This window comes from Ochotona princeps, chromosome 9, assembly GCF_030435755.1.
Source record: "Ochotona princeps isolate mOchPri1 chromosome 9, mOchPri1.hap1, whole genome shotgun sequence".
In the NCBI taxonomy this organism is placed as follows: Eukaryota; Metazoa; Chordata; class Mammalia; order Lagomorpha; family Ochotonidae; genus Ochotona; species Ochotona princeps.
In genome coordinates, this window is record NC_080840.1 from 68,829,484 (window position 1) to 68,855,492 (window position 26,009).

The 26,009-nt window shown below is 44.2% G+C and overlaps 1 protein-coding gene across 2 annotated transcripts in view; it reads left to right on the forward strand.

Moving 5' to 3' along the window:
- The window catches only part of WWP1 (WW domain containing E3 ubiquitin protein ligase 1), a 73,142-nt gene that overhangs the window by 20,695 nt on the left and 26,438 nt on the right, over window positions 1-26,009 (forward strand). For both annotated transcript variants that reach the window (XM_058668771.1, XM_058668772.1), the window contains 9 exons: window positions 984-1,168; window positions 3,956-4,286; window positions 14,001-14,096; window positions 16,797-16,971; window positions 20,052-20,106; window positions 20,208-20,292; window positions 20,501-20,629; window positions 23,748-23,823; window positions 23,932-24,003. In XM_058668771.1, coding sequence (XP_058524754.1) covers window positions 984-1,168; window positions 3,956-4,286; window positions 14,001-14,096; window positions 16,797-16,971; window positions 20,052-20,106; window positions 20,208-20,292; window positions 20,501-20,629; window positions 23,748-23,823; window positions 23,932-24,003 — 1,204 coding nt within the window. The remainder of the gene's footprint in view (window positions 1-983; window positions 1,169-3,955; window positions 4,287-14,000; window positions 14,097-16,796; window positions 16,972-20,051; window positions 20,107-20,207; window positions 20,293-20,500; window positions 20,630-23,747; window positions 23,824-23,931; window positions 24,004-26,009) is intronic.

Genomic DNA, 26,009 nt, shown 5'->3' on the forward strand with positions numbered 1-26,009 from the left:
ATGCTGTTTATAACTATTTTCAGAGCCTGGAGCAGATTAATATTCCTAGATAAATATTCTAATATATGGATTCATTCTTTAATTAGGGTATGTTTATATACCCCAATATTTTTTCATTTGTTAGTTTAGATAGTTAGAATAATAGCAGTATTGTATCTGTGTTCATTACTCTTTATACCTAGTGCTTGAAGTTAAGAAGTTAGGGGCCCGGCGGCATGGCCTAGCGGCTAAAGTCCTCGCCTTGAAAGCCCCGGGATCCCATATGGGCGCCGGTTCTAATCCCGGCAGCTCTACTTCCCATCCAGCTCCCTGCTTGTGACCTGGGAAAGCAGTTGAGGACGGCCCAATGCTTTGGGACACTGCACCCGCGTGGGAGACCCGGAAGAGGTTCCAGGTTCCTGGCATCGGATCGGCGCGCATCGGCCCGTTGCGGCTCACTTGGGGAGTGAATCATCGGACGGAAGATCTTCCTCTCTGTCTCTCCTCCTCTGTGTATATCTGGCTGTAATAAAATGAATAAATCTTTAAAAAAAAAAAAAAAAAAAAAGAAGTTAGGAAACTGGGCCCAGTAGCCCAGCGGCTAGAATCTTTGCCTTGGACACACTGGAATCCCATATGGGCTCCGATTGTAATCCCGGCAGCTCCACTTCCCATCCAGCCCCCTGCTTGTGGCCTGGGAAAGCACTCAAGGACGGCCCAAAGCCTTGGAACCCTGCACCCTCATGGGAGACCTGGAAGAAGCTCCTGGCTCCTGACTTTGGATCAGCTCAGTTCTGACTGTTGTAGCCGGTTGAGGAGTGAATCATCGGATGGAAAATCTACCTCTCTGTCTCTCCTCCTCTCTGTATATTTAACTTTCCAATAAAATTTAAAAAAATCTTTTAAAAAAATCAGTAAATCTTTCTTCAGAAAATTATGACAAAGTTGTTTAATTGTACCTAGCTCGTTAAAGTGAAGACTTTGTTTTTTATGTGTGTTCACAGGTTGGCTGCTGAAGGTACTCCTGGAATGGCTAATCACGTACCTGCAGATGCTGCAGTCCAGGAGCCTTGCTGTTCATGTGTGGTTAATGGAGACAACACACCTTCACCTCCATCTCAGGTTTCTGCCAGACCCAAAAATACACCAGCTCCAAAACCACTCATGCCTGAGCATGCCAGTGACGCTGGTAAGAAACACTGCTTAGCACATTATTTAAGTGAAAACAAAATCAAATGTAAATGTTTATGCCTGAAAAAAAAATTTAAGCCTGTGCTCCTTATATGGTACAATCGTTCTTCTGTGTTAGAAATTTCTAAATTGGGGCCCAGCGGCGTGGCCTAGTGGCTAAAGTCCTCGCCTCGAAAGCCCCGGGATCCCATATGGGCGCCGGTTCTAATCCCAGCAGCTCCACTTCCCATCCAGCTCCCTGCTTGTGGCCTGGGAAAGCAGTCGAGGACGGCCCAATGCTTTGGGACCCTGCACCCATGTGGGAGACCCGGAAGAGGTTCCTGGTTCCCGGCATCGGATCGGCACAGCACCAGCTGTTGCGGCTCACTTGGGGAGTGAATCATCGGACGGAAGATCTTCCTCTCTGTCTCTCCTCCTCTGTGTATATCTGACTTTGTAATAAAATAAATAAATCTTTTAAAAAAAAAAAAGGAAATTTCTAAATTGGTTGGTGCGATGACTCTGTTGGACAATCTTTCACCTGTAAGTGCCAACCTCCTCTATGGGCACCAGTTTGTGTTCTGGCTGCTCTATTTCCAACCTAGCTCCCTGCTTGTGGTCTGGGAAAGGATGAAACAGAGCATGGCTCAGCCCTTGGTATTCTGAAACTACGTGGGAGCCCTGAGGACACTCGTGGCTCTTGGCTTCAGATCAAATCAGTTCTGGCCGTTGTGGCCATATGTTGAGTGAACCAGTGCATAGAAGATCTTTGTCTCCTCCTCTCTGTAAATCTGCCTTTCTAATAAAAGTAAAATAAATTTTTAAAAAAAGTAATTTCTAAAGTATAGTGCTTTGGGTTTTTTCTAAATTTGAAAATTTCTAGGAACTGGCACTTTGACTGAACTGGCTAATCCTTCGCCTCCTAGAACTAGCATCGCACGTGGGCATCGGTTTACGTCCCAGCTGCTCCACCTCCCACCCAGCTCCCCGCTCTGGCGGTTCATGGCTGCTGGCTTCAGCTCAGCTCAGCTCCGTTCTAGCCATTACAGAGTGAACTTGGAGAGTGAACCGCATATGGAGCATATTTCTCTCTGTCTTTCCTGTTCTCCATAAATCTGATCTGCCTTTCCATTAAAAACCGATTTTAATAAAAATCTACCTGAATATTGCATTACTCTTTATCTTCTTCTTATGTCATTTTCTTTAATCTTTGATGGTAGTCTTCTAAAATGCTGTGCTCAAAAATCTCTTCTTATAATTCTGTTTTATGTTATTGATTTTTTAAAGATTTATTTATTTTTATTGGAAAGTCAAGATATACAGAGAAAAGGAAAGACAAAGATTTTCCATCTGCTGATTCACGCCCCAAGTGGCCACAATGGCCAGAGCTGAGCTGATCCAAAGCCAGGAGCCAGGAGCTTCTTCTGGGTCCCTCACATGGGTGCAGGGTCCCAGGGCTTTGGGCCATCCTCAACTGCTTTCCCAGGCCACAGGCAGGGAGCTGGATGGGAAGTAGAGCAGCCAGGACATGAACCGTTCCCATATGGGATGCCAGTGATAGAAGATGAGGACTTTAGCCACTAGGTTACCATCCTGCGCCTTGTAATTTTATTTTTAGTCTTTTTTTTTAAAGATTTATTTATTTTTATTGGAAAGGCAGATATTCAGAGAAGAGGAGAGACAGGAAGATCTTCCATCCAATGGTTTTCTCCCCAAGTGGCCGCAACGGCTGGAGCTAAACCAATCCAAAGTCAGGAGCCAGGAGCTTCTTCCGGGTCTGCCACACTGGTGCACGGTCCCAACAGTTTAGGCCATCCTTGACTGCTTTCCCAGGCCACAAACAGGGAGCTGGATGGGAAGCTGGGCTGCCAGGATTAGAACTGGTTCCCATATGGGATCCTAGCCTGTTGAAGGCGAGGACTTTAGCTGCTAGGCTATTGCACTGGGCCCTTTTACTCATTTTTATAGTGCCACAAAGTTGAAGTAAATCAACCATATTAAAATGCAAAGTAAGAAAACTGTTAAGACTAGCCCTGTGGCACAGCAAGTTAAACCTCTGCCTATGGCAGTGGTATCCCATGAATAACAGTTTGAGTTCTAGCTGCTCCGCTTCCTATCTAGCTCCCTGCTAATCCTCCTGGGAAAGCAACAGAGGATGGCCCAAGTCCTTGGACCTGCACCTATGTGAGAGGCGCAGAGGAAGCTCCCGGCTTTGGGTGAGCTCAGCTCCTGCTGTTACAGCCGCTTGCGGCGAGGACAAGGGGACCAGGACACCTCTGTCTTTCCTTCCTTCTTTTTTAAGTAAAAGAAATAAATTTTCAAAGAAAAAAAAAACTGTTGTCACCAGTCTAAAATGATTTCTTCAGGAAGTGCCGAGTGGCTTGCTGAATCTGTATCGTTCCCTTTAGTGCTGCCATGGTTAGTGCCGTCATGTGCTTCTCACTGTTGACACCAGGGTGGCTGCCAGCTGCAGGAGAAGGAAGAGTGGAAGGAGCCATGTTACAGTTCTGATGTGGCCCAGGCCCGCATTGTCTTAGAATTCATCACTTCATGGGAATACACTTGATATTCTAATGTTGGTTTCTGCTACTTTAAGGCTGATAGTACATATACTTAAAACTGTGTTATATATAGATTTACACCTGAGCTGTGCACGATGAAAACATAATCATGATCTTGTTTCCTATTCCACTAAGAATACTGGCACATTGTTCAGTTTGCCTTGGGCTTGAATAAGTGTTATCTATTGATTAGAAAATCAGCTCCCTTGCCATTGCTGACAGATTGTGCTCACTGTCCCCCTCAGTGAATGGAGAGCCCTCCTCATCCCCGGCAGCGGATCCTGCTCCCGCCGGGGCTGCTCCTGGGGCCGCCGAGGAAGCCGCCTTACCTGCAGACTGCATGGGCACGGCTGTCCAAGATCCTCCTGCGCAAGAGTCACGGCCTTCCTCGGAGAACAGTGACTGTGTGGCCTCTGTCGGCGCACAGCCGGGGTCTGAAGCCAGAAGCACGGGGGAGCCTGACCATCCTGACGCTGCAAGTAGCTCTGCTTTCGACAAATCAAGGCAGCCAGAGGGCTGCACGGAGTCTGTTCGGCAACAGTCTGCAAATGCCAGCGCAGAAACTTTGCCATCTGGGTACGTTAAAGATGTTTTTTGCTTGTTTGACTTGCATTTCTGTGGCAGCTTTTCTCATATTGACTATGTATATAAAACGTCTCCAGTGTTGAGAATTGAAGTCTGAGTTTTTTAATGGGATTTCTGTGACTTTTTCATTAGCTACAGAACAGGTACCTTTTTGTAACTGTATGTATAATTGCTCATTTGAATTATGAATGGTATGAAGGGAGGAACAGCTGATGTTAATTGGCAAGACTGTCAGTTTGATTTTTGCTTTGCTTAGGTAGGAGTGACCAGGACACCTCACGTAACACTCTGGGTTCTCCAGGTCCCATTGTGGTCTGCTCCTCAGACCTCTTGCTTGACAACAAGTCGCTGTCATTTTCCTCAGTGTTGTAATACTGAATCCTTGGGAAGATCGTCTCTCCCCGCCAGCTAGGTCCATTAGCTGGCTTAGCTTCTCATTGCTGTTCTGTAATTCTTAAAGAGTATTCTTTTCCATCTATTACATTTGGTCATCTACTTTATATTGACTTAATTTTTAAAAATCACTTTATTTATCTGAAAGAGTTAGGCACATGGCAACGATCCTCCATCCACTGGCTCACTCCCCAGATGTCCACATGCCAGTGCTGGGCCAGGCCAAAGCCTGGAGCCAGGAGCTTCCTCCGAGTCTCCCACGTGGTTGGCAGAGGCCCAGTGTGTCATCTCCCACTGATTTTCCCAGTCCTTCACAGGGAGCTGAAGTGGAAGCAGAGCAGCCAGGATCTGAACTGGTATCCACAGTCCATGTGACGTTAGGAGCAGCAGCTTAACCCGCAATGCCACAATGCTTGCCATGCCAGCGACCCTACGCCGCCCTAGCTCTTGACTCTTTACTTGGCACTGCTGTTACTGATAGACCGGTTCATCACCATTGTCTTCAGATAGCTTCCTTGTAGGTTCAGAATTGCAAATATATAAATATGATTTGAAGCAGAATTTCAAAGGTCTATAATAAAACTATGGCCGTGGTGCTCTCTGAGCGATTGTGGCAGTCAGAACGTGAACCACACTTCTACAAGTGTCCGATTCGTTCACTGTGCTTGTTGTCGCCATCATCCTCCTTGCTTACTTTGCGAATTGTGTTTTTCTCCGTGCCTTTTCCTGGCCCGTCTGAGTTTGGCTGCTGTTAGTGCTTTCAGTCTTTGATCCTCTGCATACTTTCCCTAGTAGATCTCATGACTTTGTGTAAAGACCAGCTTTGCACGTGCACACTGGGTCCTCAAAGCTGTAGGTCCTGTGCGGTGGGATCTCACTGCTCAGGAGAGGACGGGGAGGCTGCAGTAGGGTCTAGGAGACACGGAGGCTCCGAGGGTTAGCTCTGCCTGGCCCTTCCCTGGAGGACCGGAAGGCCTGTGTCCTAACAGTGTTGCCAGGAGCAGGGTACACAGAACGCTCACAACCTAGGCTGCCTCATCAGCCAAATGATGGGGGAGTTTCCTCTTGTTTTATGTAAGTATCTACATATGATTTGCTTCTTGGCCCACAGAACTAAAAATACTTTTTGGCCCTTTATAGCAATTTGTCTAACTTGATCTAGCGTGTTGAATGCAGAAAATGGTCAAGAATATTTGCACTGTGTATTGTGAGAGGCAGAGTTTCTGTTTGAATGCAGACATTGAAAGCTGAAAGTGACCTTCTGTTTTGCAGACAAGTATGCTTGGGATGTGACTGCTCACTGAATTTTTGTTGCATGTTACATTAGAAATATTTTCAGCTAAATTAGAAAAGGGCTTCACAGCCTGATAGATGATAAATGGAGTCTTGGTTATGTTTATTCCCCACACCCCAGCTTAGAATTTTTCCTAAATATATATACATATAATATGTGTAGTATATTATATTGTAAAAGGATTATATATAAAAAGGATATGACCAAGTAAAATATTTAAGTCATACAGAAGGCTCCCTTTGTTGAACAATGTCCACATTTTATTCCTTTGGTAAATACTTGTGAGCCATCTCTGTGTCAGGTGTTGTGGAATGTTGTTCAAAGAGGGGCAGGAACAACCTGTCTCTGCTGCTGTGGAGTTTGCACCTTAGCAGGCCGGCAGATGGCGCCCTTTGTAATACTGTATTCAGTAGCATCAGACAGTAACAATAGGTTCTAATAGGTAAGGAAGAAACAGAACAGCTCTAGAAACTATTTTGCATAACTTATTTCTAGAAAATGAGATCACACTAGACCTTACTGCTTTTCATTTCCTTTTAAAAAAATTCCATGTAAGTCCAAGAAGTTTGACACGTTCACCCAATTTTTGATCAGTGCACTAAGGAAAGCAGCCCAAAATGGCCCCTGTGTCCAGGTTGGCAATCTGGAAGCAGCTCTCACCTCCTGGTTTCGGCTCTCCCCTGCCCTGTCCATTGTGGACACTGAGGGGCGAACCAGCTAACGGCTGATCTCTCTGCCTCTCCTCTCTTCCCCTACCCCTTCTGTCTAACCTTCCTTTCAAATAAGCGAATACGTCTTTGAAAAGAAGAAACTGGTGGTGAAGATGACACAACACAGCCAGACTGACCAAAAACCAGTTTTCGAAATGGAGCAGCGCTTTGTGTTTCTTAAGGGTGCTGAGAGCTCGGGGGGCAGACACCTGGGAGGGCTACTGAGGCTGGACTAAATAAAGGAGCCTTTTCTGAGACTAAATAATTGAAACGCTGCGGAGCTAACCTTCCCGCACAGACCCTTCTTCCATCAACATCTCAACATTTTGGCTGCTAGGATTTTACCCAGGAGACTGGAAGTATCTGCTTACTGCAGACACCCTCTGGCAGGCTGGAAATACTGATAATGGTTAACCCCACAACCCACAGACCCCACCAAAACATACTACTACTCTATTTTTTTGGAACCTTCTCATTAGATACACAAAGAAAGCCTCATAATGTGGAAGATAGCAAAACAACATAATATATGCTGCTAGAAGAAAACATTATTTTACTAATGTCAGCAATAAAAGTACATATAACATAAAAAAAGCTCAGGGCTGGCATGATGGCGTAGAGACTGCTCATCTGCCTGTCGTGCCGACATACCATATGAGCACCACTTCAGGTCCCAGCTGCTCCTCTCCGATCCAGTTCCCTGCCTGTGGCCTGGGAGAACAGTGGAGGATGGCCCAACTCTTTGGCTGCTGCACCCATTTGAGAGATCCGGAGGAGGTCCTGGCTCCTGGCTCTGGGTCAGCTCAGCTCTGGTCCTTGAGACCACTTGTGTGGCGAGCGGCGAGCGAGGTGCTAAAGCCGCTCCTGGGACTGGGAGGGGCCGTTGCAAGATGGCGGCTGGCTGGCCCAGGGCCAAGAGGCGGAGCTGATCTCGCCAGCAGGTAAACAGGATAGGCTAATACCCTCCTGGTGATTACTGGCCTATCACGTAGCGCCAAGTGGACCCACGGGGAGAAGTGATTGGTGGAGAACTATATATAAGTAGCAGGTAAAAGCTAGTGGGAAGACAGACGGACAGAACAGACGATGATGAAGAAAGACTGGGGGGCGACGAGGAGACTGGGGAATGAAGCAGAGAGTACGGGAAGAAATGTGGGAAGAAGGGTGGCGGAAAACGGGAGGAAGGGTGGCAGAAGAAGTGGGTAGGAAAGCTTAGACCAATGGGTACAGGCGCAGCAGAGAGAAGGTTTTGAACGCAGCCGCTTTTGGCAGTGAGAGGTCTGGTTGCCAGCTTTTCCCAGACCCTCAAGAGTATGACTCAGCATTTTTAGTGTCGCTGCTCCTGGGTGGCAGCAACACACTTGGGGAGTGAACCTGCACGTGGAAGATTTCTCTGACTCTCCTCTCTGCCTTTCAAATAACATTGAAGCAGGTGTTATGAAAAAGGAATTATCAAAAAAGCTAAAAAAGAATCTTAGAAATTTAATACATTAGAAGATTTACTAAGAAAGTTTTCAAGAGCTGACACTGAAGCATAGCGCTCAGCTCACCACCTGTAACTGCCGTTCCATGTGGATGTTGGTTCATGTCCCTACTCTTCCACTTCCAAACTGGCTCCCTGCTATTTCAGAAAAGAGTCCCCTCGACCCACTTGGAAGACCCGCAGGAACTCCTCAGACTCCTGCCTTCTGCCTGGTCCAGCCCTAACCACTGTGGCCATCTGGGTAATGAACCAACATGTGGAGGGACAGAATGGGCCAATGCCTTAAATGCTGAGGGAGATTATACCCAGGCTACAATTCTGCATCTAGCACCACTTGGATGAATATGTAGAGTAAACATATTTTCACACATCCTAGCTTTCCAAAATTTGGTTCCCTATGCCTTTCTTAGGAAGGATTTCCTGTTTCTTCAGAAGTAGGTAAGGAAATGAAAGGTGTAGAGTGTCGGGCACTGGGGATGGCGAGGGCAGGAGTGAAGTGGATATGAGCATGATGGGAAAGGCAGGTCCTAGAGGGTGATGGGCAGCAGGTGTCGTATTTGTTCTGGACTGGGTGATAATCACTGACAGAGCTCAAGCATTTCGGGGGGAGATTTATGTCACTGGAAAAGTATCTCTGGTTAAGTTAATGATACACGTGAAAAATAAGCAGAAGATAAATGCCAAACGATTTGACCAAGCAGTTGAACATGTTGCTTTTAGGAAGGCAAAGTGACACAGTGGGCACTACTCTTTTTCTTACCTCCGAGCCTTGCAGACTAAGTGATTTTTTTTTTCATTTTTTATTGTATTTTTGACAATCTTTACATAGTTAATTAGGGTTAAAAAGGTTCAAGGGCTATAGGAAAGTGGGTAAGACTGTTATTTCCATGTTGTTTCCTTCATTTATCTGAGGTAAAGGGGGATATTGAGGGAGAAGCCCCACCCAGTTTCCTACCCACCCCAGGTCCCGGATGTGGGGCATTCTCCGAAAGTCTTGCTCAAGTGGTTTTCATAGTTCAACAGTTATGAATCATTGCCAGTCTCACCACTCCAAGCACGATGAGGTCGTTGAAGAATCCACTGATTGACATAGTCCATCATAGGGTCTCCATTTACCCAGTATTTCGCTGCCAACATATAGCTAAGGTGATTGATTGACTTGTTCTGTCTTCTGTCTTCTCTTGGCTAAGGTTCTGAGTCCAGCATTTCGATTGGGGAGATCCCCAAAGAAACCCTGAGGTATTCCCAGACCAGATTCTTGTATGTTCTAGCAAGCACAGGGTCCGGCACAGTCCATCGCACTGATCAGCTGGTGGTTGCAATTACTGGGTTGGTTCTGTTTTCAGTCCTGAGTTGCACTGGAACCAGTGGGTGCTGCAGTCCAGCCTGCTTCTGCCCGGCACATACTCGGCCCTCGCATAAATCAGTGGGAGCTGCATCCTAGTCGTACAGACCCACAATAACCCCCACCAGGCCCGCCTCCTACCCTGATTTGCCAGTATGTGTGGCAGACTAGTCCAGTCTGTCCCACATCCCCTTCAGCTCTCATACATGTCAATGGGTATTAAAGCCTAGTTCCATCTAACCAGCTCAACTATCTAGCCCTCATGGATATTGTTGAGTGTCTCTCTGTCTAGCCACCCCAGCCCCTGTCCTAGTTTTCATGCCCTCCCGTGGGAATGGTAACCCAAGAGGGAGGAGCCCACTATTTCCCTCCCAGGCCTTTCTCACTCCTGGATTATGCACTCTCCAGGTGGTTCTGTGGTTTGGCTTGACAGAATTAGCCCCCAGTGCCAGCTTCTGCCAGCTGATGCTGCGGCTAAGCCCAAACATCCCTCACCCTCTCTAATTTTGTTTGCACCAGTAGGAATAATCCGTCCAGCCTGGCTTTTCCCTGATCTAGTCCACATGCGGCGCACAGGTGTTGTAGCCTTGCTTAGTCTGGTCTGCCCCCATCCCAGCCCACGCTCTCCAGTGGGAGTAGCTGTCCAGCAAGGGAACCCCCCCCCATTCCCCCTACCTGCTCCACCCCCTCCTTTGCTGATTCTCACGTGTGCTGGTTGGCTGCTGAGGTCACATCTGGCACAGGCAACCTCACCTTGGCATTCCATATTGTGTACTGGCTTTTCTTGTGACCAAACCTGGCTCGACCCACACTCTGTTCTGTTGCTTGGATTTGCTAGTGGGTGACGTGAACTGATTCAGCCTGGTCGGCCTCCTACCCATGCCAAATGTATGCCAGTGGGAAACTTTCCATGGCCTATTCTGGGCTGTTTCCTATCATGCTTCTTGCGCTTACCTGCAGGGTCTGTGTCCTGCCAGAGGAGTTGCCCAGACTCCTCCATCAGAACCCCTCCCAAAGCCAGATTTTGTGCATATCAGTGGGTCCATGAGCCAGCCCTACTCAGTTCACCTCCTGTCCTAGCAGGAACAGTGGCTTTTTTTGACTGGCCTTCAACCCAACCCAAGCTGGTTCTTGCTGTTGGATGTTTCAGCCCAGCCATGGCTCGTCCATACCCACATATGGCTCACACATGGCTCAGTAGGGGATTGAGACCCAGCCTAGTCCGTTCCGCATCTACCCTGGTCCTCCAGGACACCAGATGGTGTTGGAGTCCAGCCCGACTTGGTGCGTCCAGTCCCAGTCCACCCTTGTGCCATGGGAGACTACAACTGTTTCCTGATCAGAACACAGCCCCCATTCCAGCCCATATGCCCCTTGGTGGGAACTGCAACCCATAGCTCCCCAACTGGGCCTGTTCCCAACCATAAATCACACGCATGCCAATGGTTGCCCTGACTCAACTTGGCTCAGCCCCTCACCTGTCCCGGCCTCTGCCTTAGGCACTGTGGCTTAGCATCCCTGACTCACACAGACCAGTAAGTGCAAGAGCCTAGCTCGGCATGACCTGTGCTCCATCCTGGTTTCTAGTATCACTTGCAGGCTAAGGTTTGCTCAGTCCTGCCCAGTACATCCCCTTCCATTACCAATTTACACATTAGCCAACTGTTGGAGCTACTTTGCCCAGCTTGTCCAACCCCCAGGTCTGGACCACATGTTCACCAGCGAGAGCTATGACTCACCAGGGGAGTTTCCCAAGTTCCTCCACTTGATGCACTCCCAGACCCAGTTCTCATACATGCCAATGGGTTTTAGGCCAGGTTCTGGCGAAGTCTGGCCTTCCATTTGGCCTTGTATGAGCTGGTGAATATTGCAGCCCGGCCCACCCCACACCCTATTCAGGATGCACATTCAGGTGCTGCTGCCTTGACCAGTCCAGACTGATGCGGGTTCCTTTACCTGTGATTGATGGCAAGCTCCTTAGTCACAGCTGGCTTAGTCCATCACCACCCCAACTCTTGAGCTAACCAGTGGGGCTAGAATTTCCACAGGGTTTGGCTCACACATCCCCCACAGAATCTACCCCCGGATATGGTTCTCGAGTGCTAGTTAATGTCATGGCCCTGCCTAATGTGACCCATCTGCTGATCCATTATCATGTCAGGTAATAAGATATCCTGATATCCTGCTGGACAAGCCCCAAGCCTTAACTTTTGCATGAACTGGTGTTCGGTGCTCAGCATTGTTAAGTGATTACAAGTTCTTCAAAGGAAGAGTTACTGTCACTGGGAATCTTTAGGATTGATTCACATCCCAGAAGCACAGTGGGATCAACCTGGAGCCACCTAAGCAGCGATTCATAGAACCAAAACCCCAGAGCTCCCCGGCCGGGGGGCCAGCAGGCAGAGCCTGGCACCATTGGCACCCTGGCCGCCTGGGGACAGCTCACCACGTTCACCTGGTGGCTGGCATCTGGGATCCAGGCATGAGATGCCCCGTCCTGAGACCCACCCCACAGAATAAGTGATTTTTTTTCATGATACAGTTCCCTAGCTCAGGGGTGTCCCTTCCCCTCGTTTACCTTTCCCCCACTGATTGCTATAATATTATAAAATAGTATGGTCCCTCCACAACAGTCACAAGTACGTCATTTTGCTATTTAAGTGTATCCTGACATTGTAGGTATAGACAGTGGTATAAAGTCCAGCATCCTATTGTCAGGATATACTTAACAGTTTCATTGGGAGTCCATCTTTGATTTGGGAGTAGAAATGTGTACTGCGATGTGTCTTCACTTGTTGATGTGCTAGTCCCCATTATGCAGTTCATCTGTGAGAATGTGTGTGTGTGCATGTGTGTGTATACACATATATATTTACCTGTATATTTTTTGTTTTGAATTTTGCATGAAGCTTGTCTTATATCAGAGAGAACATATGATATTTGTCCTTTTGGAATTGGCTTATTTAGCGCAATGGTCATCAGTGGCATTTCCCATTAGTCTGGCTGCTTAGTGTCATCTTCATCACCACTTCTTTCTTGACAGTATGATACTAGATTTCCTGTCTTTGTCTATCCCTACAATGCCATGATGCACTTAAATAGCAGAATGTTAAACTTGTAACTGTTACTAAAGGACTATACTGCTGTAATACAATGGGGGAAAAGGTGGGAGGGGATGGCAAGGCAGAATCCCTATACCTACAAAAGTGTATCATAGAAAGTAATAAAAAAAATTAAAAATAAATAAATTTAAACTTCGTACATCCTGCTGTGGTCACTGTATGAAAATGAAGACGGTGATTTAATAATTGAAGACCTCTAATCACAGATTTTGCAGTTTTGGAGAGAAATATTTGTTTTACTTTAAAAGTGAAATCAAGAGTATTAAATTGGGAAATGCCAGGTTTTTACTTTTTTAATTGTCTAGTTATCCCATATTAAGACAAAATTTAAAGGAAAAAAATAGGGTCACAAATGAGAAAAAAAGTAGGGAAATTTGTAGCTTGAGAGTCTTCAGAATATAAAAAGTCTTCAGAAAGTTCATGGAAAAAAATGTATATTCTAAAAAACCGCAAGAATTTAAAAAGATTTTTTTGCACCAAAGTAAGCTTATCTTTTTATTTTTACGTAGACGTTTTGTAGTGCCATTATACAGCAATCAAAAGATAAATCATGATTAGTATTAATTCAGAAGCCTATAAAATCCAAGGAAAGGATAGACATACCCTATGAGAAGACGTTTATGAAAGAATTTTTACTGAGCCATATGAACGCATAGTTCTTAAACCTCCTCCAAACTTTTTATTTATTTATTTATTTATAAAGATTTATTGATTTTTATTGGAAAGACAGAAGAGACAGAGAGGAAGATCTTCCATCCACTGATTTGTGGCCGTAACGGCCAGAGCTGAGCAAAGGCAAGAGCCAAGAGCTTCTTCCAGGTCTCCTGTGCAGGTGCAGGGTCCCAATGCTTTAGCCATCCTTGTCAGTTTTCCCAGGTCGCAGACAGGGAGCTGGATGGAAAGTGGGGCCACTGAGACACACAGCAGCCCCCATAGGGGATCCTGCCACTTGCAAGGCAAGGACTTTAGCCACTAGGCTACCACGCCGGGCCCCGAAATTCTTTTAACTGCACACATTTTTAGATCTCAGGTGAAATGGACAGCCTGCATTGACATTTTGTGTCTTGGACTTAGTTTAGGCGAATAGTCTTCTATTGATTCAGTTTTCCTTGTATTGGTTTGCAATCTGTAAATTAGTAGCTTGAGACTTCTAGGTATTATTTTCTTTTGCTTTTCTAGTGCTGTAGTTTAATAGGCATAAGTAAGAGACTAAAAATTACTTATAATTGAGAAAATATCTTTGTCATTTGTATCTGTGACCTTTTAAAGTAAAGCTTAACTCTACGTTTCCTAATTAGAAGAAGAAATTTTTCAAACTTTTTTCTTTTGCATTTATTTATTTTGTATCTTTGTTTTAGGTGGGAACAGAGGAAAGATCCTCATGGGAGAACCTATTATGTGGATCATAACACTCGAACTACCACGTGGGAGAGACCACAACCTTTACCTCCAGGGTAATGTGAGATCTTTACGTCTTTTCAGTGTATTTTGCCACTTAAATTTATTTAATACGGTATAGAAAGCATGCTGGCCTTGAAAAATTAAGATAATTTTTGCTTAATTTTTTGACAGCAGTTTCATCGAAATCAGTTCTGCGTTATGTCACTTAATAAGTGTGTTATGATTTTATTCCAGTTAGAATGGTTATTATCAAAAAGGACAAAAAAACTTAGATTCTTTTGAGAGTAAAGAGAAAATGAACTGTAATACACAGTTGATGGGAAGGCAAATTAGTATAGCTGTTGTGAAGAACACTGAAGGGCCATCAAAGAACTAAAAATGTATCTGTCCTGTGGTCCACCGATCCCACATCTGTGTGTGTATGTGTCTGTGTATGTATATGTGTATATGTATATATATATAATATAGATAATATATACTGTTATAGATGTATGTGTATATTATATGTGTGTATTGTACATATTCTATGTATGTGTATATTACATTCTCTAATATTGTATACTGTCTGTTTAATGAAATGAGCGCATGAGAGGGATAAGTTTCCTCCCAGGCTTGTGGCACCATTATTCACGATAGCCGAGATGTAGACTGATACTTGTGCATCAGTGAAAGAATGGGCAAGGCAAATGTGTTATATACGGGGACAGTGGAGGATGACTCAGCCCTAAGAAAAAAGAAGCAAATGCGGACATTTACAATGAAGTAGTAGAAATGGACACCTTTGCAGTAAGTGAAGTAAGCCAGACAGAAAAGCGCAAACCTGCCTGTTTTCTCTCAAATATGAAAGCTTAAAGCTAGGCATCAATTTCAAATGTTTTGGATCAGATAAAATAATTTCATTTCTCCATGATGTTTTTGAAGTACTTCTGTGTATCTGTAAAACATCTGGAATATTGTCAGATTTTCCTCCAAATTTTTGCTTTCCCCATGCAATATACGAGGGTGCCTGTTTTCTGTTAGCATTGACCAAAAAAAAGTTATGATTTAGATATTTGCTGGTCTGAAAGGTGGAAAAGTTTTAAAATTTTTGAAATTGATTTTAGCAGTTGTATTACTGTTATGTTCAATTTGGTGCTTGTGACACTGGCGAAGTACTGGTGAAGTACTGGGATGAGCCCCAGGTCACTCCACTTTGCATCAAGCTTCCTGCTAGTATAGCTGGGAAATAGAGCATGAGAACCCAAGTACTCACATGGGAGAACCGGGTGAAGTCCCAGGAGAGACTGTACAGTAAGGAGGTTAGCTGCCTGTGATGTGACACAAGTGTGTTTCCAAGTCTTAATTGATCTCTTATGTTTTCTGCAGTGTCTTTGTGTTATGCAAATACATATTTTTTTTTAGTTGTGAAAACAGAATCAGTGGGTTAAGTGAGTGATTGATTACATGGTGAGCCTGCCAGAGCTGAAGTGACAGCTGTATGGAAATGCCTGATTCACGTGCTGCAATGAGGAGACTTTGGCACTTTATTCCACAAAAGGGAAATATTTCACCAAAATAACTTATCTGCTGCTTTTAGTTTTCCAAACTTTGTGTTATAGGTTGGTATATTTGCATTGAACTTAGGAGAGTAGCTACTCTGAGTGTCAGAGATAATAAACATTTCAGGTCTAGGGCTGTTTTGGACGAAAGCAAATAACATAGTTCAGTTAGATATCAGTGCAAAAAGTATGAAAAGTTACTAATGCAAAGTTAAAGGAAGGTAAGTTTATGAGTGCTTCTAAACAGTCTAACAGCAAAGCATTATTTACTATGTAATGTGTTCAGTTTATTAATTAAAGCTTCTCTATTATTTTAGGTATAATGTAATACAGGTTTACATGATGTCGTCTTTGTAGATCATTATTTTGAACTACTCTAACCTTACATCATTAGGTTTTTACGAAGTAACCTAGTTTAGATCTCTAAGGAGAACCATACATATAATTTGTTTGATCCCATAGTATTTTTAATAATCAGTTTATAGAAAAACTTTAGGTTTGGTTGATGAAAACATCTGATATGGTCAATCAATAAATTGACAAGATTGGTTTGCTAGATCTGGCTGTGTAGAAGGCATTGGAGGTTAACTGAACCTTGGAAGGCGAGTAGAGTTTTGGTTGGTAGGGAAACAGAAGGAAGGTCGATTCTGTGAGACTGTTAGAAGCAAAGCATGACGGAACAGAATGCATGATGCCCTGGGAATCAGCAGGTGGTCACTCTGGCTCTCCTGAAGGAGCGCAAAGATGGGGCAGGCGCAGGAGTTTGTATCTGTGCGAGCCAAGCAGCTGTGACTGGTGGAATAACATGATTCCAGCTTCACTTCAGGAGCTGGCCCAGCTTAACAACCGGAAGTTGAGTTTAAAAAAAAAAAAGGAGGAGGAGTTCAGTAAATGTCAAATGTGGGCAGTGCCGATAGGACAGATTGCTTCATATGCAGTAAACATCTCTGTAGCGGAGTGTTAAAGAAATGGCAGAAGGTAGGCAGACTGATCCAGGGCTTCGGAAATTGTGTATTAGAACAGGAGGGTAACTTATTTGAAACAAACATTTCATGGTTTCACAGATTTTCCTAAGGTATGAAAATAATTATGTTCTTTTAAAGTTATTACATCTGGAGCTTGGTTTTTTAATTCTCTGAAGTAGTAACTTCTCTTCGGTTTTTTATATTGAGAGATCATTTTAATGTTGTTATTTCCAAATTTTATCTATCATAGTTGGGAAAGAAGAGTTGATGACCGTGGGAGAGTTTATTACGTGGATCACAACACCAGGACAACCACGTGGCAGCGGCCGACCATGGAGTCGGTGCGGAATTTTGAGCAGTGGCAGTCCCAGCGGAACCAGCTGCAGGGAGCCATGCAGCAGTTCAACCAGCGATACCTCTACTCGGTAACCAGCACACTTTGAAATGCTGCTGTAGTATTTCCTCTCAAGGCTTTTGCTCATTACTACGCTGGTGAATTTGTAAATGATTATGAATTGCATTACAACATATTTGATCTTTAAAAAATAATTACTATTTTTAGTTATATATCTGTTGTTTTCCGTCGTACAGTTTTCCAGACAGAAGGGTTCATTGTCCCCTTTCCTCCTCATTTTTCCACAGTACATGTAGTGTACTTTGCAGAGAAGCTATCTTAGAGAGCACATACAATGTTTGTCTGCTTGATAACAATTACTATTCTTAACATTCATAACCATTCTATTTTTAAATTATTCTGATTTATTTGCCCAACTAATTCAGTTTGATATTCTTAATGAAGGGTTAGTTTTGTAAGTGTGATGTCTTGATATAATAATATCTACCAATTGCCAATCCTTTATACTTAATTACAATTTTTGTTTTAAATGGAACCAGCTACCTCATAATTTTACTTAGGGCCAGTTTTCCAGCATTCCAGCTATTCCTATTTCCATCCTAGATTCTAAAAGGCAATGCTAATCTGTTTTGTTCATCCAAAGTCATTCCTGGGATGTGAGACAACTTAATCTAGAAAACCTCCTGTTTGTAAATGCTACCAGTTATCGATTCATTTATTTTAACCAGACGTCCATAAGAGAAACAGAGAAAGCAAAGCAAAAAGAATGCTTTTGACAACTGTTTGATCAGGTGGATAAATTTCATGTTCTAGGCAATTCTTGATAGCCTTTGGAAGCAGCTTTGGAGAAACCCAAAACGTAGAGCCTGCCAGATTCAAGGAAATAGGAAAAAGCATATTTTTAAAATGTTTTAAAAAAACTGAAGTTGAGAATCCTACTTCAGACTGTCTGTTTCGGTGTTGTTTCTTTCCGAGATTAAATAGTGAGTTCTCATCCTGGGTTGACTGTTCTCTGTAGCCAGTGGGGAGGGAGTCTACCGTCAGCTGCCAGTTGCATGGTGGACTGTACAGAAATCTCCGTGAGGTTCTGTACTCCATCAAGCAGTGCGGACTGAGCAGCCAGTACTTGGGGGTTTTGGAACCAGAGGTATTTCATATTTCAGACTTAGAATGTTTGTGTGGGTTTTACCCATGAAGCATCCCAAATCTGAAATCTGAAATGCTCCAAAGTCTGGATTTTGTAATGTTACGGAAGTCGTACCCAGAACATGAGCCCCAGGTTAACGGTCACCGTGGCCAGCTTCTGTTTGTTTTACCAGCTCTTGTTCAGTCTGCATAACTTTCACTTATAGACATCTTAAACTCTTGTCTGATGTTGGGCTTGGGCCTGTATAGCTCTCTGGAAACTATCAGATTATTACAGTAAACAGTAATGTTTATAAGAAAGAGAAGAGTATAGAAGGGGAAGAGACTTAAGTTGTACCACATTCTTCCTAAGAAAAAAGCAGGGACTAGCTGCCTGGTGTATGTGCCAAGCACCGTGCTCCTGGGTAAGTTTGAAGAATTTACAGTGTTTGTCCTCCGCTGAATAGGAGAATTTAGATGGGAAGGACTTGGGCTTGTGCTGGGAGAGAAGGGGTCTTGTTCTCCATAGGGCCCTGGTATTCTGGGCCTGCCTTTCTCTATGGATGACAGGAACTCTGGATTTCCGTGTGCTGGTGTGGACTAGCAGTCAGCACAACACTACACATATTCAAACTTACTGTATTTCTGGGCAAAAATGGAAGGAAAGTGTGTATCTTCCCAAAAAAGTCCCAGATGTGGGAGCATTTGCAGCTGTGAGCTCAGATTAAGGATGCTCAGCCTTCTGCTGTTTATGTAGTAAACAGGAAATCAGGTGCTCTGTGTTTAGTTTCTATGTGATACTTAGCTGCTCACATGAATACTGTGAGAAAATAAGTAGAATTAGATATTAGATATTTTAGAAGTATGTTCTCCTTTAAATAACACAATATCTTTAGACTGATAGAGGTTTGGTTATCTCGGTGCTGAAGTCTGGGGTGAGTCTAGAGTGAGCGCCATTATTGGCTCAGTAGCATCAAGTACCCAGGTCCTTCCCACCTTCGTTGCTGTCCTGTCTTCATACTGCTTTATGTTTGTTACCTTGACCGAATGACCTCACCTGCTCAGTGCAGGGAAGGAGAAATTTGAAGGGGAAAACTTCTTCTACTTGTCTTTTAACTTGACATGTGCCTGCTCTAACTATAGCCTTATGTAAGAACTGACTGCTAACTCAGCCGCAGGGGAGGCAAGGGGAGAAAATATTCTTTATGGGCCTTGCAATTCCAAAATCAATATTGATCATCAATAAAGAGTAAGGAATTGTCTGTGATAAGACTATAAACTATAAGAAGCATATGCTTTATCAGAAATATTTAGGTAATTTTTATATTCTTTTAGAATTTATGATAGAGTGTATATATGTTCCTCAAAATACATTTTCTTGAAAATATTATTTAATTTATATGAAAGGTGGGGTTACAAAGACAGGGGGAGCAATGGCAAGGGAAATCTCTCTATTGGTTCACTTTCCAAATGACTAGGCATTGGCCGGGTCGATGTCTTTTATCCACTGAGTCACAATTCCAGCTCCTCAGAATATATTTGTAGTTTATAATAAAATATACAAGCATGTGCAAAAATTGTTTACACATGTGAATATACAAGGATACTAATTTTAAAAAGTTTATTTCTGTAAAGGTGATAACAATAGTTTGTTACTGGTCTTTCTAAAACAACTTATTCTAAAAAGTATTATGATAATTGCTCTTTGAACAAATAGTATTGTCCATTTAAAAATAATTTTTATATGCTTTTTGTCCATCTCACATAACCACTGTAGATTATTATGGAAGGGCTGGCAAAATTAAAATATTGCTCTCAACATATTATTATTAATCATTTTAGTAAATTTTGGCAAGTGATTGACACGAGCTCTTATCTTACAATATTTTTGGAACTTTGTGTTACAATATTGTTAGTATTTTTATGTTTTTAAAGATTACAAGATGTGATCTACTACTTAGTTTATTTCTACTTTTCATATGAAAACCCTGTTTTATTCCTGTCTCCCTGCCTTTGTCCTATTAGGCTTCCATGTTAACTGCAGAAAATGATCCATATGGACCTTTGCCACCAGGCTGGGGTAAGCTGATAAATGTTGTTGGTAGAACTATCTATAAGGTATATACATCTTTATGCATATTTAAAATAATTAGTAAATGTTATTTTCACTTTGTGTTTTAGAAAAAAGAGTGGATTCAACAGACAGGGTCTACTTTGTGAACCATAACACAAAAACAACCCAATGGGAAGATCCAAGAACTCAAGGGTATGTGTAGACCACCTAGCTTTGCCTATATCAGCTTGCAGAAACGGGGGTCTTCTGAGAAATCCACGGCAAGTCGCAATCAGCATCTTTTCCTTCCACTCTGTATGAACCCTTTGAAGTTTTCTTTGTGGGGGAGTCAGTAATCCTGTGTCAGGTGACTTCAGTGCGAAGACTAAACTTGCCTTGTGATGACTGCCTGGTCTTTTAGCTTACAGAATGAAGAACCATTGCCTGAAGGCTGGGAAATTAGGTATACTCGGGAAGGTGTTAGGTACTTTGTTGATCATAACACAAGAACGACAACTTTCAAAGATCCTCGCAATGGGAAGTCCTCTGTGTAAGTAGACACCTGAAGTTTTTCCTTAAACGTTGCCCAGGACATGATAATTGATCTATAATTAGCCTCAGGTTTAGCAACAGATCTCCCTTATTTGTTCTCTAAGCCTGTGTAAGTAATACCCTAGTGCCTCTCTTTGCTCTCATCTGAAGACGGATTTGTAGCATATAATTTCTTATTCACAATGGCAGGTATTTATTTACTGATTATTCCTTGGCAAGGATGTTCTTAATATTGTAAATGTATTAAGCCATCTTATCTCCCAACAATTCCTTGAGGTAGGTACTCCTGTTTTCCCCTCAGCAAGTGAGACAGCAGAGGCGCAGTGGGTAGGAGAGTCGTAAGGAAAGAACTGGAGCTGATTGCAGACAAAGGCAGTGTGTCACTGGAGTCTGTGCTGCTTCTGTGTGCCACAGCATCCTGCTGCAGCGTCAGTGGGTGAGCTGTGCCATGGAGCTCACCTTTCTGCGTAGAGACCCCTTAATGAAGCAGTTGGCAGAACTCGCTTTTTTCCCTACTCCAGATGTAATGTCTTTGTATCGCTAAGAAAAGTAATCATGGGCCCGGCGGCGTGGTCTAGCAGCTGGGGTCCTCGCCTTGGAAGCCCCGGGATCCCATGTGGGCGCCGGTTCTGGTCCCGGCAGCTCCACTTCCCATCCAGCTCCCTGCTTGTGGCCTGGGAAAGCAGTTGAGGACGGCCCAAAGCTTTGGGACCCTGCACCCGCGTGGGAGACCCAGAGGAGGTTCCAGGTTCCCGGCATCGGATCGGCGCGCATCGGCCGGTTGCGGCTCACTTGGGGAGTGAAACATCGGATGGAGGATCTTCCTCTCTGTCTCTCCTCCTCTGTGTATATCTGGCTGTAATAAAAATGAATAAATCTTAAAAAAAAAAAAAAAAGAAAAGCAATCATGAAAGCTCTTTTGGAAATTCCCACTCTCTCCTTCCCTACTAGTGTCTGTCCTCCTCTCCCTGTACACGCAATGTCATTTTTCCTGGTGAAGGCCAGAGCCTCTGCTGGTTCATTATTTCCATCTCCCAACCTATAACCACACTTAATTGCAATAGCAAGTATCTATTTTATATCATAAGTTTTTCTTCCTCTACTAAATTATTATTAACTTATTTCTCTTAGACTAAAAATTAAAAAGCTAAAATACCATGACTCTTACCTTATTGATCCATTTGATAATAGTTTGTTCCTATTGCTGCCCTTCATAGAAAAATGACTTCTGAGTGGTCCTGTATTTCTGTTGCTAATTTCGGTCTTTACGGCTCCAAAGAAGTTCCTCTGATAAGGGCACTGTGAACTCCACCTTGTCAATCCAGGGACTGGCTTGCACTCTGCCTCATTAGACATGTAATACACACAGCACAGGGAGCACACTCTTGATTTCCCACGGCCTCTCTGGTCCAATTTCTTCTCTTTGTTGTCGAGCCTTTCTTTGGTCCTCATGCTTTCACGAGGATCTTCATGCTGATGATGTGTATACAGGTGTACGCATATAAACACATACTCAGACTTGTTCCTTCAAATTTCGCTTCACGTAGTCGGCTGCTGACCTGACATCTCTACGTGTAACTCTTTCCTGGTAGCACCCTGAAAACCTGTGCTGCTTTGGATATTCCCCCAACTCATTCAGTTCATTGTAACTCCACTTCCAGCACATGCTTGGGTCAAAAACCTTGGAATTGTCCTGCACCGTTCTCTGCCACCACCCCCAACACACACACACACAGTCTATCATGAATTCTCATTACCTCAAACGAAGAGCATACTGATCTAGCTCAGTACCTACACTGCCATCAGCTTGGTCCAACCTACCGTTGCCTTCCCACATGGTGCGCTCTCAGCATCCTTCATTTCTTAGCTTTCTACACTCACCTCATGTGACATTTTGCTATCCTCATGCAGTAGAGAGGCTAGACTAAGTAGAAGTCAGTTATTTGCACAGAAGCCTGTGACGGGTTTCTGTCTCAGTGACAATCTGTGCAGTGGCCCACAAGGCAGCGTAGGATGTTATCTCTTCTTTATTTTATTTTTTTTTTTTAAGATTTATTTTATTTTCATTGCAAAGTCAGATATACTGAGAGGAGGAGAGATAGAGAGGAAGTGGAGCTGCCAGGATGAGAACCAGCGGCCATATGGGATCAAGGCGAGGACCTTAGCCACTAGGCCACACTGCCGAGCCCATCTCTTCTTTATTTATGGCCTCAGTCACCACAGGAGCTTTCATCTCTCTGTCTCTGGTTTGTTTGGGCAATTTTTTGCTGTGTTTTATTAAATGCTGTTGTCTGGAATAGGTGGGGAGTATTAGTGTGGCCCTGCCAAGGCAGCCACATTTTCAGTAAACCTATAACAGGCTAATTTTTAAGGTGATAATTTGTGTGGTCCATGAGTGATGTCATAAATGTCCACATGGTCCTTGACAGATAAGAGAATCCCTGTCCCAGGTCTGAAAGAATGCCAGTACAGGCTATGCATTCAGTAAACATTTGAATAAATGCACTAGGAAATTCTTGAACCCCATGTAACAAGAGATCATTTTCCATTTGTTCTAAAATATTCCCTACACTTGTGAAAGTTTTGTGCTTATCTGTTAGGCCCTCAGTTACAGGCAAGAGACCCAGGTCCTGTGGGAGTCAGACACTGTACACCCGGCATTCCTGATGCTGCCTTCTTTCACATCTCTCTCTGATCTCTCTCTGTCTGCGCATGAGGCCTGCAGGTTACTCGTTAGCCTGGAGAGTTAGATTCTGCTTTGTGTCTTCTCTCCAGCAGCATCTGCTTTGGTTTCAGGTTAGGTTTAAGGATAGGTAGGATTTCCCTTGAAAGTATTGCACCCAGAGTCTCTGTCCAAACTAGGATTTAAGGATTATCAAAGGCTTGCATTGAACGAACTCCATAATGCACAGCCCCCTGCCCATGTGTGTCCTGTTGCTAAAACTGCCTTCACTGCTCAAGCATCTACTACCCATAAAATATATGTCAGCTTCTCTCTGTGCAAATAACCTTCCCCCAGCTATTTGTAGGATGCTGTGCACTGTCATTTCTTCTGGCATGTTAAATAGTCCATTTTATTTTCAATTAATACTTAGTTTCTTTTTGTTTTTCTATAGAACTAAAGGCGGTCCACAGATAGCTTATGAGCGCAGCTTTCGGTGGAAACTTGCTCACTTCCGTTACTTGTGCCAGGTACTACGGTGGTAAATAGATCTTATGTTCATAATCACTTAGCCTTATCTTCACGCGATACACACGCTGTAGCTTATGTGATACGATGTTGTTTCTGTTTTTCTTTAGTCTAATGCACTACCTAGTCATGTTAAGATCAATGTGTCCCGGCAGACATTGTTTGAAGATTCCTTCCAACAGGTAAGGAATAGGTTATCAAACTAAAATAATAATATTTTCTCCTTTTATTCTGTATCTCTGAAGGGAGTCAAAGGTTCTAACACTTTAACCCTTCCAGAACACAACTATAATCATTGCTACCACCTGCTGAGTGGACATTTAAATAATAGTTGTGATAAACCTCATTTTGTTGAATAAATACCATCTTGTGGTTATCATTTCATCCTATCGCTTCATACCTTATCCATTGTATCAGTATATGTCACACGTACATGTTCTGAGACTGAGAGAAACATTCTTAGATTTAGCTGTAAACTTAAAAAGCTTAAGCAGCTTTTAGTACCAGTCGGTTCATTTTGACATGTGTTTTCTCGGCTAGGACAAAAACAGTTTTTGATAATTCTTCTGAGTTAAAATGAAATTGGCAGCTGCCGGGGTGGCGTTAGCTGCAGCTGCTGGTGCCAGGCTGTCCTCGTGAGTGCTGTGGTAGCTGGCGGAAGTCAGGAGCTGGCAGACAGGAGGCAGCCTTTCAGTTCTGTGGAAGGATCTCAGCCTCTCCGAAGATGTGTGCCTTACTTGGGGTGCATGTTCATCCAGCCATCACACCCTCAGGCCAGGGAAGTGATTGCAAAAGAGGATAATGTGGATTAAGAAGCAACTTAAAGAGAAGGTCGGCCACCTCTTTGAGGCACCAATACAGAACTGAAGAGCTTTGGCCAGACCCCCTCAAGCTGGATGAGCTTAGAGTTCTCAAGGTCATCTTGAAAGGCTGTGATAACAATGGGGAATGTAAGACTAGCATCCTCTGGAGTTCTGGAGGAGTCTGGAGTGTAGCGACAGGTGTTCCCTGGCAATGCCAGGCATCAAGAAGCTTGCCGTGGCTCTGTAAGAAGGCTTTGCAGTGCCAGGCTGCAGAGCCGGGAGAGGTTCTCAGCCCATCTGTGCCTGCTGGGCCCGACCACCACGTTACATGGACAGAGGGTCCAGCGGGCACCAGACGATGTGTGCGAGTAGGAATAACCACATAGTCATCCCCAGCAGTGGCCTTCTGTTGACACAGTCCTGGCCCAGAAGCAAGGGGCAGAGCTGGAGCTGTGGCCCAGCCTTCCTCTGAGGGGAGAGACATCTTCCAGGTTCGGGTAATACAGGAAGCAGCCGGGTGGATTCTGACCGGAGGACAGGCGTGGTGCTTTGTGCCGCGCCGCAGCTGTCTTAACACTGTGCACACGCACCCTCGGTGCCCGCAGCTGTGCCCTTTTCTCCCGCTGGCTCTGGAGCTGTGTGCTGACCTGGCCCTGAGGCAGTGTGCTGTGGTCAGCAGGCCTTGCAGAGTCCCGGCCCAGCAGGAGTGAGGGTGCTGTGCCTGATGGGCTGCCCAGGAGCCCGGATCCTCCATCACTGGCAAGAATCCCATCTGCCTTCAGTGGCTGGGATCCTGGTGGGCAGAATGGTTCTCTGTTCCTGGAGGGCTTCATAAATGGGAGTTGTTAGATGCACCGCTCGCCCAAATGTTAGATTTGCTGACCACCAGGGAAAGAATAACTCAGCCGAATATATGAAAAGAATTTAGATGGCCTTTATTTCAGGGAACCACGGCCTGCCCTTCCCCATGCAGCAGAAAGATGTGAAGGAGTGAGCTGCAGAGGAAGAAGAGTGCGGAAGAGACAGGGAAGGGGCCCTTTTAAACTCTCCCGGAAGCCAAGATGGGGGTCACCTCGGCCCTTATTGGTGGGGGGATATGGGACTGTGCCCCTCATTGGTGCAACGGTGGTCTCACCACCTGAGGGGCCTGCCAGAATTCCGCCATCCGTTCCGGGTTTGATTGGAGGCAAACTCCGCCCTTCTCCCGTTACCGTGGTAGCCATCAGAAGTGAGGTAAATAAACAAGTAGAGGATACTGTATTTCATTTGAATATTTTGATAATCATTTATTCTCATAACGAGTTTTCTATTTAAATGTCGTACTCTCAGAATGACCTTGTCTAAGCATGGTGTTTCAGATGGTAACAGGGCTAGTGTGCACAGCA